The sequence below is a fragment of the Antennarius striatus genome, chromosome 18 (genome assembly GCF_040054535.1).
Source record: "Antennarius striatus isolate MH-2024 chromosome 18, ASM4005453v1, whole genome shotgun sequence".
Classification (NCBI taxonomy): Eukaryota; Metazoa; Chordata; class Actinopteri; order Lophiiformes; family Antennariidae; genus Antennarius; species Antennarius striatus.
The window spans coordinates 9,215,424-9,231,315 of NC_090793.1; the positions used below are offsets into that span (position 1 = coordinate 9,215,424).

At 40.1% G+C, this 15,892-nt stretch overlaps 2 protein-coding genes across 2 annotated transcripts; one reads left to right on the top strand and one right to left on the bottom strand.

The window, feature by feature from the left end:
- Positions 1-3,902: 3,902 nt before the first annotated feature.
- Positions 3,903-5,806, top strand: LOC137612747 (C-C motif chemokine 20-like). The gene is made up of 4 exons (XM_068341426.1): positions 3,903-3,997; positions 4,198-4,318; positions 4,951-5,031; positions 5,124-5,806. The coding sequence occupies exons 1-4, from the start codon at positions 3,910-3,912 to the stop codon at positions 5,260-5,262; spliced, it is 429 nt and encodes a 142-aa protein (XP_068197527.1). The 5' UTR covers positions 3,903-3,909; the 3' UTR covers positions 5,263-5,806.
- Positions 5,807-11,857: 6,051 nt separating this feature from the next.
- Positions 11,858-13,152, bottom strand: LOC137611910 (C-C motif chemokine 4-like). The gene is made up of 3 exons (XM_068340072.1): positions 12,901-13,152; positions 12,673-12,787; positions 11,858-12,416 (listed from the first exon to the last, which is right to left on the bottom strand). The coding sequence occupies exons 1-3, from the start codon at positions 12,959-12,961 to the stop codon at positions 12,158-12,160; spliced, it is 435 nt and encodes a 144-aa protein (XP_068196173.1). The 5' UTR covers positions 12,962-13,152; the 3' UTR covers positions 11,858-12,157.
- Between the last annotated feature and the right edge of the window lie 2,740 nt (positions 13,153-15,892).

Consider the following 15,892-nt stretch of genomic DNA (forward strand, 5'->3'; position numbering starts at 1 on the left):
ACTCTTCTGTTCTTCCTCACCTCTGCTAGCTCCCGGTATCCTCGGGAGTCTCCCCAGCCAGGAGGAAGGCTCTGCCAAACTGGAGTGCCTCCGAGCACTTCCTGGTGCCACAGAGGTCCTTCACTTCTATATTTTCCCCTCTTTTTTGTCTCATACCACTCGTTTTGTCAGAGGTCCTGGATGTTACGGCGTGTACTTGAACAGCAACTGTTAAATCTTGAGTTTTTGCACATTTTCCACAATAATTCCTACCTCCCTTCGGCTACTACAGTCACCCACATTCTGGACACGAAGGGCAGATGGGATGTAGGAGGAGATGGAGAGGACACAATCAGCCAAGCTCACATACTTATAGATCAAGTAATCTACAACAACTCAATAAAATACCGAACAGTGTGTTTCCATCTCTGCCTCGTGGGTTTGACAGTCTGGAACAAACGCTAATTATGATAAACCAGGCTGTTTTTTGTTTTTTTTAAAAACTTGTGCCACAACCAAATGCTTGAACAACTGTTTCATCTTTCCGCTGCGTAAACTCTCCTTCTAGTTGACTGACAATGACCCTGTCCTTAGTTCAGAGGAAGTTTCTTGCCAATTTAAAATCTTTTTATTCCGAGCTCCATCGTCACATTTGATGTTCGGGGTTATGAAGCTGTCGTTTTCTTACTTCTTTTGTGTGTGTGTGTGTGTGTGTGTGTGTGTGTGTGTGTGTGTGTGTGTGTGTGTGTGTGTGTGTGTGTGTGTGTGTGTGTGCATCCTTGCCTTTCTTTTGAGGCCAACCCACGCAGGTGACCAGAGGGGTCCATGTGTGGGTGGGAAACTCAATGGTGACCCCCTCTCCCCTCCCCTTCCATCTTTTCTTGCCCTCCTTCAACCAGTGTGAGACCAAATACTAAAAAAAAAAAAAACAGGGGGGGTGAATTGTGTTTCATGCCCTCCCTCCAGCAAACACACTCTCTCCAAAAGTTTTACCAAAATAAGAGCATATTAAGAAAATGCTTAGGGATGCATGTTTGCTTTGATGAAGAGGAGATCGGTGTGTGGGGGGAAAGAAAGCATGAGTAAGGATGGAGTTTCCTGTGAAGTAAAGCAGAGAAAAGTAGATGATTAATGGATTAATTAGTAAACAGAACATTAAGCAAGAACTGCTTCCATAAGGGATTAGCTGTTAAAGCTGCAACGATCAATACTGTTCATGAACAATGGATCAGTTGTGTGATGCGAGAGGAGTCACTCCCTGTGATGAGCTGAAGGAGAATTATCACCAACTGTGCATTTCCCCCCAGCCCAGCATTTCACATGAATGCTAATGAAGCTCCACGTCTGCCGGATCCCTAACACGACGGTGTTGGCTAACAAGTTAGCCAATCAAGTTGATAGGGTGATAATTTATCAATGCTGTGTTTACAGCTTGTTACACTGCCTGTGAGGCTGAGTGGCCAAAATTCATGTGCTGTGTAATTTTCCACATATGGCATCTCAGATGTCATTATGTGCTGCTTTTCAGAACCCTTTAAACTAAAATCCAACTCTTTCTTTGGCGACTAATTATTCCTACACATTTTTTTTTAGATACAAGGCTGCTTTGTTTGGATTCATCACTGATTAATCTTGAATTGTGTTTTATCTTGCTTTTTCCAGCTGGTAATGTCAAAAATAACATCTCACAGCCAGAAGGTCCTGGTTTGAATCCTCCTGAGGCCCTGGCGATGTTCCTGCATGGGGTTTGCATGTTTGCCATGTCTCTATATGGGTTCCATCCGGGTTCTACGGCTACCTCCTGCCACCAAAAACAAGCAGGAGAGGTGAATTGTGACTCTATATAGTCAGGTGAGCTTGAAAATAAGTGTGTGATTGGTTGTTTGTCCTTAACTGTTCCTCTGATGATTGGTGGCTTATCCAGATTGTGCCCCGCCTCTCACCCATTGTCAGCTGGGATAAACTGTGAGAAGAATAAGTGACTGTGTTCCATGGAGGATTATCAGAGATCAGCCTGTCGTGCAGACGATCGCCCCCGTTTATCACGTTACCTTTCATCAGCAGCTCCAGCTGGTCACACAATCACACACACACACACACACACACACACACACACACACACACACACACACACACACACACACACACACACACACACACACACACACACACACACACACACACACACACACACACAATCACTCTATCAGTCAGAGGGGATGAATGAGAAGCCAGGATACAAACCGCCCCACAGCTTCATCACACGCCGTGTTTAAATCATGACTTGACAGCTGTTATCATGGAGAAGAATGTTTAGGTGACTTCTCATATACTAGTTTTAATTATTTTTCATTTCAAAGATAGCAAAAGAAAGAAATTTTTTACTTCATGGATGTCAAGAAATGTTGTGTTGTTATGATATAAATTTAGGTTTTCACATTCCCTTTCCCATCTGAAAGAACAGCAACGCTGCCCTCCAGTGGCCAAACGCAGCTACTTCACAACAACCAATCTGACAGCTAGAAAGCTGTGCTAGATGGAGATACAGGGGGGGGGGTGGGAAGACAGAAAGAGTTTTCAAAGAGGTAAAAACATAATGATTCATAATCTCTGATGCAAGAGGGGGTAGCTCACAAAAATCAAAAGTAGCTTAGAATTATTCACCCATTAATTCTTGATATTTATTTAATTCCTGGCAAAATATTGAGATGTAAGATCACTTGTGTGTAAATGAGGTAACATGAAGAGGACACATAGCATTCATTCATGATCTGTGTTTTCACAGAATTCAAATACAACGGAGGTGTCGTTTCTTCTCGCGCTTCATTTATGGCTTCTATTATGTAAGACACACACACGTGCCAGAGAGTGTTTTCAAACTTGACAACGTCTTTTGAGGTCAGATGAGTGAGATCTGGAATCGTCAGCTTTCTGCAGACTAAATAGGTCATTTTAACGAGGAGGGGGTTTTGATAAGCCACTCGTATTCCATCGGTTCTCACCACAAAAACCTCTTTTGCTGATTATGTGAAACACCCCGAGTCTCGCATGTGAGATTATGACAAAAAATATTACAGTCAACAGCAGAAAGTATGTGAAGGAAGCGAAAGGCAATATTTCATGAGAGAAATTCAATATAAACACAATAATGCATGCATATGCACCCAGAGCTACATGCACAGCAACATAGGAGCATACATTAACTGAATAATGTGTGATGATTACAATCTCCTGTGTGTGAATGATGAACTCCAGAGAATGATTACGAACCCAGAAAGCCTGTATATGCAGTTCTGCTTAGAGAAGTCCTGGTTGCTTTATTTTTTTTATATATACTATTTTAAAATTGTGTCAGATCACAAGGAAACCAGCATCTCAATTACCAGCTCAACATATTTAGAAACGAAATCTACACAACTACCAACCTTCATGAAGAACTAGTTACAGCTGGACCAGACACAAGCAGTTCTGATCACTACCAATCATACATTAATCAATGAAATGATCTTCAACTTGAGATGACCTGGATCAGTCGTGAACCTTCTAAGAAGTGGCCGACTTTGCAAAAAATTCGGTTTCATGCTCTACCAGAGAATCCCGAAGGAGAATCTAGGTGAAGCTGGTATGTGATGTGCACACAAACAGAACAAACCTGGAGTGGGTCCAATACATTTTCACACCCAAAGAGTCGGTATAAACATGAAGAATCGATGCACCAAGTGATTCTGTCACATGCCAACAGTAAACAATCTGGTTGTCACATTGCATTTCACCGGATGCTGCATCAAGTCCAATCTCTGCAACTTTGGTTGTTGTGATGCAACACGGTGTTTCCTGTCCTCGATTTAGGAGCCAGAGGTTAGAAAAAAAGGCGGCACCATAGTATATATATAGACAGATATACAGATAGATGGATAGATAGATAGACAGATGACCACCAACATGACTCCCAGAGGTTTGATGACCTTGACCGTTCTCCTCTTCATGCTGGGCCTCCTCTGTCCAGCTCCAGCTGCTCGTATGTCTTTTGTTCGACTACTCCTTAAATATTTTTAACATTATTATTATTAAAACATACATATAAAGTATGTTAATACAGTGTGATTAACATACTTTAACATTAACTGTGTGTGTGTGTGTGTGTGTGTGTGTGTGTGTGTGTGTGTGTGTGTGTGTGTGTGTGTGTGTGTGTGTGTGTGTGTGTGTGTGCGGGCGCAGTGGGATATCATATGAGAAGAGCCTGTTGCACCAGTTACACGAGGAGGCCGGTACCCTTCCACCTTATAAAGGGCTACAGAGAACAAACCAGCAGGGAACACTGTCGCATCGAGGCCATCATGTAAGACTTTCTCCTGCTGTTAAATGACGATGATGATGATAATGATGATGATGAAGATTATGATGATGATGATAATGATGATGCTTTAGTATCGTTAGAACATGCTCAGCGTTTATGACTATAACTCTCGGACACTAAATCAGTCAGTTCACAGGATTATTCACAAATATCTTTTGTTGCAAAAAGTGTCTAAATTTGAAAAGATTCATTTGTTTAATCTGCTCCATAAATTTATTTTATATATTTTTTTGTATGCAAATCCTCTACTCTGATGCTCATTGTATTTCTCAATAGAACAGAGTATCAAACCTCAAATGTACTTTGTAAGCACCCATCAAAGATGTTTAGATATTATATGACAGAAACTTAATATAGTGAATGTAGGATGTTAATACAAACATAAATTTATGTTTTATTTTATTAAAGCTTTTGCATAAGTACATTTTGTTACTGTATGACAACTTTGTTACTGTAGGACAACTGTTACTGGGGTCCACCTAAATGAATTTCAAATAAACACTGAGTATCAAAAACAAACAAATAGGCAAACATCCTTAAAAAAACTGTACCTACACTATATACTCATATACTGAATTACTACACCTAGTTTTCTTTGCGCTTCACTATTCTAGTTTCTACACGATGAAGAAAGACGTGCAAATATGTGCGACGCGCAAGGATGGATGGGTGAGGAGAATCCTGGCATCACTCAGGTATGAGACTCTCTTTAAAATTCCCAACACACTCAGTTTAGACGTGAAGGTCTTAGTGTGTGTGGCGTTTCTTTGAATCTCCTCACTTTTAGTTCAAAACTGAAGAAGATGTCCAGCTCTGCTGCAGGTGAAACCCAGAAGACAGAAACCGTGACCCCGTTTAATCATGGAGGTGGAGTTCTGGTCAGCAGCATGGAGACCCTCCCAAACACCACCGACAGCTTCTACTAGTATAAAACCAAATAACATGACATTCAGTGATTTAATTTCTAAACTGAGGGCACATCTGAGAGGAATCTAACTTGCTTTAATCCCATCATGTTGGGGATATTATCTGTTATGGCTACAGCATTACTTATTACTGCCTGACATATGCAGCCTCAGCTATTATAAGCATTAAGGAGAACTTGAGAATAGGAGTTTTGAGAATGTAGATACAGATTATATGATGGCCATCATCACGTTTACATGAACATTTCTGTTGTTTTTAAATCTGCTTTAATTGTCTTATTCTCTGCTATCAATCAAATCATTAAATAAATTCATTTCTTGATGCTTCAAAGGTGCTTTCCATGTCCAGTTCATTAAAGGTGGTGTGGGGATAGTGGAATAAATACCTGACAGTATCTAAATAGAAGTTTTTCATATTAAAATTTTACATTTAATCTGACCATACAGACGTCTCTTCCCACAACATCCAGACGCTTCATTCAAAATCCACTAGATGGCGCAATTGATCTGTAAACTGTACCCATCAGCTCCACTGGTAAAATAAAAAAAACAACTTGAAACTGAAAGGTGAATTACAGCGCTAACAATAAATATTATCTGGGATAGAAAGGTTATAAAAATTGTAAAATATTTTACTATTATAAACTAACATAAGACAAAAGCTTCAAAGTGTTGACATGTGATGGAGGGGTTTGTTTGGGCAGATGTAAATGTACTTTATGCTCTACAGGTCAGTCTGTAAACGGTGTTAAATGATAATCATGAGTTTGGAAAGTATTACGCAAATTATAATAAAACAAACAAACAAACAAACAAAAACTTCCTGATCAGACTACGTGAAACTACAGGAAAAACAACAACAACATACATCTATCCTTCGTCTGTCAAGCTAGCGGAGGAGGTCCGGACACGTGAGCGTAGCAGATACGTGCTGACGTCACACAATTAACGTAAACGTATTATGACGTCCAAAAAGAAAACATATAAACTAATAATACACAAGCAAAAAAAGGAAAGTACGTGTTTACCGTGTGCCACGTCGACCACGTGAGGAAAGGGTTACGTAGAGGTTGTCCGTCCAAGCTGTGGTACGGTCGACACCCAATCACGTGACATAATAACTAATTAATCACGTGACACCTCATGCAGGCCACAAATACAATTTGACTAAAAGTGACATTTTTGTCTGCAATTTTATCAATATTTTACCAATTATTTGTTGCTTGTTAATTATCTTTACATTGTCCTGAATTAATGAAAAACACATTAAATAACTGTCTCTTTGAAACCTGACCTGAGTTACAGCTGACATTCATTTTGTCAAAACTGTTCGGAAAACTGACACTAAATAATTAAAAACCTATTAACAAAGGCTTTAATATAAATATCTATTTAAAAAAAACCTGTACATGTGTTATTGTGTGTTATTTATTTTTGTTATCCATCTTTTTATTATATTAAATATAAATGGATGTATGGATGTATGGCTGGGGCTTCAGCTATTTCACCAGCACATTGCCATTTCTTAAGGTCGCATGTTAACAGTTGAGTTATGATAAGGTGTTATTTACGTTAGCAGACAAACTAAAGCAGGAAGGGACAAAGAAACATCGATTAAGAACAAAAGCCATTGCTGGAAGACATTTGGTTTGTCAAGGAAAGCCAGAGGCCACTCATTCAGTGTGAGGACCAACAGAACGCTCCACGAGGGCCAGGTGATGACTTCTCCTACAGGCTAAGATGTCATCTGTTTAAAATGGTTGCAATATGGCTTCTCTGATGGAGCTTTCCTCTCATTTTTACTAACCATAACAGTAAAAAGTTTGACATGACAAGGCTGGTTATCACAGGCAGACCTGTAATTTTATTTGAATTATTTTGACATCACGTGTGAAGACCACGTCTCTCTGCAGAGGAACAAATTCCTACACCCCCAGGCCACCAGTTATGACTTGTGTACAATTGTAGGCAGCCACAGAAGGAAAGATGCACTCTACTTTCCAATGTGCATGCTTGTGGGTGCAACAGCTTTGTGTGTAAAGCCTCGTCTCAAGGTAGGAGACAGCTTTCTAGTTCCTAGTATTTGATCATTGATGTATCTCATGATATACGTATGTTGAATTGTAAAAAGTTATTGGTGATGAAATAATAAAGTCTTTTGTATTTATTTAAAGATGGGATAATCAGTAGCTCCCTTTAGGACTTCTGAAAAGTTACTACAAATGGCATCGACCAGAACACTCGGTGGTGTAAATGATCCAATCTGTTCATTGCTAGAGTTACAATAATAATTTCTCAATAACTAAGCTGTGATCTGATATCTTCACATTTTCTGTTTTCACTAGATTCATTACCGTGAAATACAAGAGAATCTGCTCTATACCCAAACCTAGATCGAAGAAATTCATCCGACATACTGACCTACACGTTCATCAGCGCACGTACAGACAGCAGCATTGAATCTTAAGTCAAATGCTCACAATCTCATCTTTTTCATATTCTGTCTTCAAATTGTCTGCATGTTCCCCCTGGTGAGTCCTGATCTCATCTCCAGAGAATGAGCCAGACCTTCTAACCCAACAGCAATGTCTGACCTGACAGATGCTCTTCTGGATAAATGGTCAAAGAAATCTCCAAAGTCCTGCAGAAAGACGAGAGGGAGTTGTTCATGGTTTTAGATATGAGTAAAATTCCTGTATGTGTAAAGGCCACTTGTCCCAACACTTTGTCCGCATTGTGAATCTATTACCATTCCATTGTTATGTTTATGTTCCTCTTATAAAATGTTCATTTGACATTCTGTTCAATCAAACATTCTGTATCCTTCTTTTGATACCAAGTGATAAAATATATGATTATACTGCAATGGCTCTGTTTTTTGTGTGTGTGTGATTGCAACATAAGAGTATAAGAAGAAGAAGAAAAGCTGCAATCAGCAGCTCAGCATCTAACAATGTCCTCTGGTCTGATCGCTCCTTATCTCAACTCTTTGTGTTACATTTCTTAAAAAAAGACTCTGCCGTCAAATATGAGAGATGTTGGAGTTTAAAAGTGCCCGGAAAATTCTGGTAGGATTATAAGAAAGAGAATAGAGCGGATAAATTCAAATCCTTTGTGAAATAGTCCGTAAGAATGCTTGAAAATACAAATAGGATTCTCAGCAAATGTTAAAAACCCAGCCCAGATTAATGTCTCCTATTGCATTTTAATTATTAGATCATCACTCATGATGAATAATTGATAATGCACTGTCATTAAGATATTGTCAAATATTTAATAAAGGCCCCCTGCTTGGAAGTTTAATAACATTAAAGCCTGTTAATTTAGAAGAAGAAAAAACACATTTTATTAGTCTGAAATCCAGTTTAATAAAATTGTACAGTGGCAGGAACTGATAATAAGAGCAATTAAGTACAGTAGTTGGTTATTATAACATTATCACCTGCGGCGGTAGTGCTATGACATAGATTCTAAATATCAAATATTAAAACACATAATTTGCATTCAGAATTTCTCTGCTGAACAACTGAAGGCATTTTTCAGAAGTGGAGATGCAAGACGTTCATGTTTTTTTTTGTCAACTCCACTGCATTTAATATAAACAGTTAGAGAATAGAGAGGAAATACTGATGGACATGTGAGTGTAATTAATATGTTTTGTGATTCTCAGTTTTCTTTTTCATTTTTTGTTGGCATTTATCTTCCATCTGCCCTCGCATTGTGATTGGCTGACATGGTGGGCTTCAAGCCGACTCTGTGAAACCTTTGGGGGGGGGGCTTTCATTCATCATGTTTCCACAGTTTAGTTGAACCAACACAATGATGTGCTGCTAAAGAAACTGTGGTTCACTGTGAGTGGGTGTGGAAGTACAGCTCTGTGTAAGGGAGCTACAGACGGGGAACTTTGAGGTGCAGAAATAACTTAAACCGTGTGATAGATCCCCCCCCTCCCACTTTTGTGGTACACCATTGTCGTACTTTTGTGACTGAACTGTCAAAGACGTGAATACTAAAGTAGAGTTCAACTTCACTAAGCGTAAACACCAGTATTAATGTCCTCTAAGTGTGTCATAAATCTATGGATGGATCATGAAGCGTCCTCAGGCGTGTGCTGTGGTGTTTAGTGTCACTGTAGGGAATTAATGTGTCATTCTGTTACGCAGCATTCTAAATAAGTATCCTATTATAATGTTCATTACTGTATATCTGTAACTTCTGCTTGAAAGGGGTTGTGTGTTTTAGATGGCTCTGCTCTGAGCAGCGTTTGCCACCATCTTCAACCACAATTTATGGATTATAATTTATGTTCACACATGGAACGTTTGAGGTGGGAATGTATATACATTATGCAGCAGCGTGTGTGTGTGTGTGTGTGTGTGTGTGTGTGTGTGTGTGTGTGTCTGTGTGTGTCTGTGTGTGTCTCCATGTAGATGTGGTTGGAAGATGACAATATTTAGCCAGTAGGTTGGGTTACATTGAGACAGACATTATCTTGCAGCAGAGACTTGTTGTTTTTCACACTTTCCTCCACTGGTTAGCCACAAACATGTCTCCAGTGCATACATGTGGTGGTAAACTATTGCGTCTGCAGATCTACACATCTGAGTAGCGAGCACAGCCTGGGTTATCTGTCCAGGATGTCCTCAGATCAGCTTACATGCTGCACCACCTTCAGTTATTAGAAATAATTCTGTTCAAGTGGTATTAAAATATTCACGATAAGATATTCCTTTATTACTCCCACAGTGGGGAACTTTCCACTGGTGTGTTATGGGTTGAATGCAGGACTTTGACAACACAGTGAACAAAGTGCAGTTCAGAGCTTTAATATCAGAACTGGGGTAAAAGGGAGAACCACATGAGGGGAGAGAACACAGACAAAATGGCAAAGGTGGGGGCTGAACACAGGTGAAAACCACATCCAGGCAGATTTAACTTCTGCTAGATCTGCATGCTATGCTTGCACCGTTATGCTTAAGAGGCTAAAATGGCTAAACTGTGGAACTGAAGAGGAGCTGAAGGAGAGAACTGCTGAGTCAGGTAATAATTACTGTCTACAAGCAACACCTTTCACACAGAGATAATAGTTTGATCACTGATACGAATATTTACACTGTGTGAAGTGCTTTTATGGGATAAATCAGTATTATGTACATATATCATTTGTCTGGAGCTTGATAAAATAAAGTACAGTACTCAAATCTTTATGTCAGATCTATCAATCTATTAATAACTAATAAAATAACTATCAAATAAGTAGAGAATGTATAAACAGTACAGTAGAAGTATGTAGCAGCTGCTCATCAAAACTGTACTGATGTAATATTCATTCATTCATTCATTCATTTTCAATACCACATCTCCTGCTGTCAGAGCCTAATCCCAGAGAGGCAGGCTACACTCCGGGTGTGATGCCAGAGCACCGCGGAGCTACTGAGGTAATATACATCAGTAAATGATAAGAACAGTACTGTATAAGTAAGTTCCATCCCACCACTCACAGCTGTGTTACTGTGACTGTGGGTCTGCCAAACATGATTAGTGTCACATCATGGGGTTTTTTTGGCCTTAAACTTTCTTAGAAGAGAAGAATCAGTTTCATGAACCCTCTTCGGCTGAATTAAGTGACCACAAAGACACACACGCACGCACGGACGCACACACACACACACACACACACACACACACACACACACACACACACACACACACACACACACACACACACACACACACACACACACACACACACACACACACGCACGTATTTGACTATCATACATGCAGTACGTGATGGGTGTGGGTTTATGGTCACTGTGTAGTTTAAAGTGAAACCAAATAAAGCTCTTAAACAGAATGACAGTAAAAACACTAATGTGACACGTCTGACTGAAAATCATTCACACTTCCTCAGAAGTGTCCAGGAAATTATAGGTCCTATAAACGATGGCAGTGAGGGCATCTATTTTTACACTGCTGAAAAAACAGTGAAAATGTGATCCAGAATTCACTTGAGTATCCAAATTTGTCTCAGAAGTCTCTTTGTCATCTCAATTCCATGGCCTAAACTATACCCATAAACCAAATAACATCGAGATCTTTCTGTAACTTTCTTTCTAACAGGAAATCCTAATCTGCTTAGCCCTGGTGACAGCAGACAAAAATGAATTGTGTTTGTTTTGCCATAATATCCACACCTATGGTCTTTTTCTGTCATTCTGTATTTTCTTCTTATATTTTTCAATTCAAGGTAAGTTTATGAAAAAAAAAGACTGTTGCCTATGGATGAGTAACTTTTGCTATATAGCCGATGATCTATGAGTTTCCATTAGCAAAATCCATTAGCAAAGGCGTAAAAAGAGAAATTGCTTTAAATCTGTAACATTCCTCAATAATTCATCTTGATTTCAATTTGTAAGGACAGAACTTGTTCCGACCGAGGTCAGAGTTAAGTGTACATAGTGCATGTTTGTGTCAAACAACAAGAACAGAGAATCTCACTTATGCATGTTATCTGTCATACATTTATTTGCATTGTCATGGCTAACCTGCACAGTAAAGCCAACAACCACAAATAACAGTCATGTTTGGATGGCTCACCTTTGTGTATCTGTGTGTTAATATTGGCTCCTCACATTTGGTCTTTATCGATCCGTCATCGGAGGACCAGCCAAATGTCTTGCATGTGTCATAGTGGAACATACAATGCATGAGCTTTTGATGTAAAAAGTTTAATCCTCTGAAATAGACACACGTTAATAGATTTTATTGACAATTTACCCTTAAAAGATAACACTGACTGACTGACTCTGTTTTCTTTCCGTAAGTTCTGATGAATATCAAGTTAAATATGTTCAATCATCACTGAAGTGATATATCATGGCCCATTTTTAATTCAGTTGATGCGTCCTCTCAGCTTCTTCCTCCCACGGGACTTCTTCCTATGCCTCCATCCTTTCCTTCTTCCCTTCCGTGGTGCCTTTTTTGATGTGGTGTACGCAGGAGTTGCTGTGTTGCTGGTTGTCCCCTTTTCATTTTGTACTTTCTCTTGCGATGCTTTCATGCGTCTCTCCATGTCCACCTTCACCATGGCTCCTCTAACCCACTGCCTGTCCGGGTCTGAGCAGAGTGTCTTTCCCCGTCTTGTGTGGAGCCTGCGATAGATGTGACATTTTTAAATTCTCATCCATGTCCAAATGAAAATGCATTTTCTCGCTTGGTTAAGTGGACAAATAAATTAAAATATCAGTGGCTGGATGTCTTGTTTTAACTGAAAGCCACTTTCAATTGTACCTTTTTTTTTCTATTTGTGCTTTAAAAATATAATTTATTTGGAAGTATTTCTGTATCTTTGCTCCACGCTGGTATATGATTTAATTCTTTACAGTGTGAACTTGCATGAATACTTACTTTACAGCTTTGATTGCACAGATGCCTTCAGACTGAATGGTGTAATCCACAATCAAACTCAAGGGGATTTCGGTGTTGGACCATTGGGGACAACAGCTGGCTGCTGGTCTATAACCTAAATAAGATCACAAAAAGTAACATTGAAGCATTCATCAGTTTACATTTACTCCCACAAAGTCTTCAACAAAACTTCTGCAGTAGTAGTTGTCGTGTTTTTACAATACTCACTTGCATCGACCATCCATTTGGTGAGGCAGAGGAGAGTGGCAAACACCAGGATGAGTCTCATCTTCCTTAAACCCTGACTTGGTCCTGTAATGCTGTGCTATGAAATGTCTAAGAACAGAATTTAGAAGATCTGAGTAGCTGAGAGATTATAGTTGGCTGCTTCCATCAGTAGTAACCTGAGCCTTGGCATCAAGTCGCTCACAGCAGGAGCGGCGTATTCGTCAGAGAAGTTCTCTATCTGATTGTTAATAGTTTGAATCCGACCCTTATAAAAGAAAGCCCCTCTTCCTCTCCCCCAGAATAAGCGGTGTGGCTGCGCAATGGGGTAGGGGGTGGGAGTGGAGGTGGAGTGGGGGGGGGGGCGCGGTTGGAAAGAATGAGTGCATCTTTATGGTGACTAACAGTGTTGATCATGTTCCTGTCCACCACACAGGTCTGCTGCAACACAAACAATAGATAGACAGCTATAGTCCAGACCTATAGTCGACACCTGTGTGTGTGTGTGTGTGTGTGTGTGTGTGTGTGTGTGTGTGTGTGTGTGTGTGTGTGTGTGTGTGTGTGTGTGTGTGTGTGTGTGTGTGCGTGCTCAAAATGACACTCTGAAAGCCACAGGTACTTTTAGACTCACAAGCTAAATATAAAGGGTTCGGTTACACATGGTCTTGTCCTAAATACTTATCAGGGCTTCATATAAATAAAGAGAAATAATCATTACCTTACTGAACTAATTATCTTAGATAAAAAGACATAAAGACTGGCAAAAAAATGACATCACATTGTGACAATATGACCAGAAGATGTCATTATTTTGTAGTAGGTGAATAATCTCCTTCATAAGGATTGGGCACTGGACATATATTTTTCACCACCCAGAAATTGGATGGACTTATCTTTCTGTTGCACCTCAGTGATCTGAGCTGGAATATAGGTGTGTGGAGCCCCACCCACAGCCCATATAAGGACTCAATAGTGGGGGAAATGAGGGAACACAAGAGAACACTAGGATGTAATGAGTCGCGGGTGAGCCGGGATCATTACTGCTGTAATCAGCACTGATGAGACACACTCTGATTGCTGGAAAAATGTTGTGTTTGTGGTTCTGTGTCTTTGTTTTTGAGATTCAATCATCAAAAGTTACTAAGGAGCAAATTGGGGTGTTCTATTTTCACATAAAACAACCTGCTGATTCACTTTCAAATCAACACTGAGGTCCATTTTAAAATCCTTGGAATGTAGATTTTGTCTGGTGTTAGCCAATAAAATTATTTGTCAGACACACGGCTTCAACTGATTTGCATAATTCCACCATCAGTTTTATGATGGATTAATGAGGATGGTGATTTAAATTATGATATGACATATGCTGGCCAATAAATAATTAAAATGGCAATAAAGAAATGGCAAAAAAATTTGCTTGAGGAAATTTAGATGTGTTTCGCAGTTTGCATCTGGATAAATGTCTCCCTCAGTTTATCTATATCTAGTGAGAGTTGGTGAAATAATATAAATGTTTCGAAAACAGTTTTAAAAGGAAGATTTACGATGCTTTCAGAAGAAATCTCAGGGGTCTGTCTTCGGGATCTAAGTCAGAATTTCTCTATCAGGCAAACTGATGGTAAATTCATACCGAGTTCAGTCTTAAAATAATGAAAGAGATGAAGGGATTTAAAGAGAAACTGAAAGAGAGAGAATAAAAGGGATGACTAGAAGTGACGACAGGGATGGAAGAGACAAATCAGAGGAAAATAAATAAAAATGTAAACATATCCGGACCATGTACCATTACACCTGCTCTGTGGCAGCAAGAATAAACCACTGATTGGCCGTGGACCAGCTGTCACGACAGAAAGCAAGCTTCATCCCCTCCTTGGCTCCCCCAGTTGACAGCCGCAAACCCCAAAGCACAGAAAAGACCGTCGTCTGAAGTGTCCAGTCATTAAAATCAGTGATAAACTGTCTGCTGTGTGCCTTCATAGAATAAAAAAGAAACACATACATACAAACAAACAAACCCCCCCCCCCCCAAAAAAAGGCATGCAAACACACTTATTAACAAGCACACACGTTGTGACCTTCCCCCACTGGAGTGCTCGGCGGTCACACCACACAAACACACACACACACACCAACAACAACATCCCGGCCTCATCATTATCGCTCCTGTGGCAACTTGTTTGTCAGAGAAATGTCAGATTATTCCTTCCTCTCATATTCATTAGTTTCTGTCCCAGCAGCAGCAGCCTGGGCTGTCGCTCCTCTGACAGCACAGCGATGAGGAATTACTCTCCTGATATAAAGCCAGGAAGTGGAACATAGCATCGCAGGAAGTTACGATCGATACAGACCCATCGTCTCATCCGATATCGAACTTGAATGGGAATGAGAAAAACATTGAGGAGTCCTTAAAGTATCGTTTAGAACAAATTTAGACATGTGTGCATGTACGGAAACACTCTTCCATGTTTGAGGATGAGGATGAAGGCCGGTACAGGTGCATGAGTGGGGCATTGTGAATGAGGCTAATCAGTATCTCATCAGAGCGCTACATTCGCCTGTCTGTTTAATAAAGAATCCACACCGATCAAGATTTCACTTTATCTCCATTTTTGAAGATAAAGCTGCGCCTCGTCTTGTTCAGACAGATCAGACAACCTGATTAACTCCCCTCCGTCTTCTTTCTGTCTGCACACACGTCCTGATAAGTTCACCTCAGTGAGAGAAGCAAGTCAGAAAACTTCTATAAAGGCCAGATATAGCGGTAACAAAGAGCTATGTGTCTGCTGGACGGCCGTCTGGGGACAGAACCTCTGGAAAGAGCAGCGTACCTCGGGTCAGTCTTGGAGCTGAAGAAGTGTTGGGATGAGCAGAGATGTTTTTGATATGTAACAGTGGAGCCGCGTGCGCCGATCGATACGACGACCTTTCTCAGACTGATTGCATGATCCGATGCTTTGCCCCCCCCCAAACCCCCAGGGCCAGCACCCACCAGAGG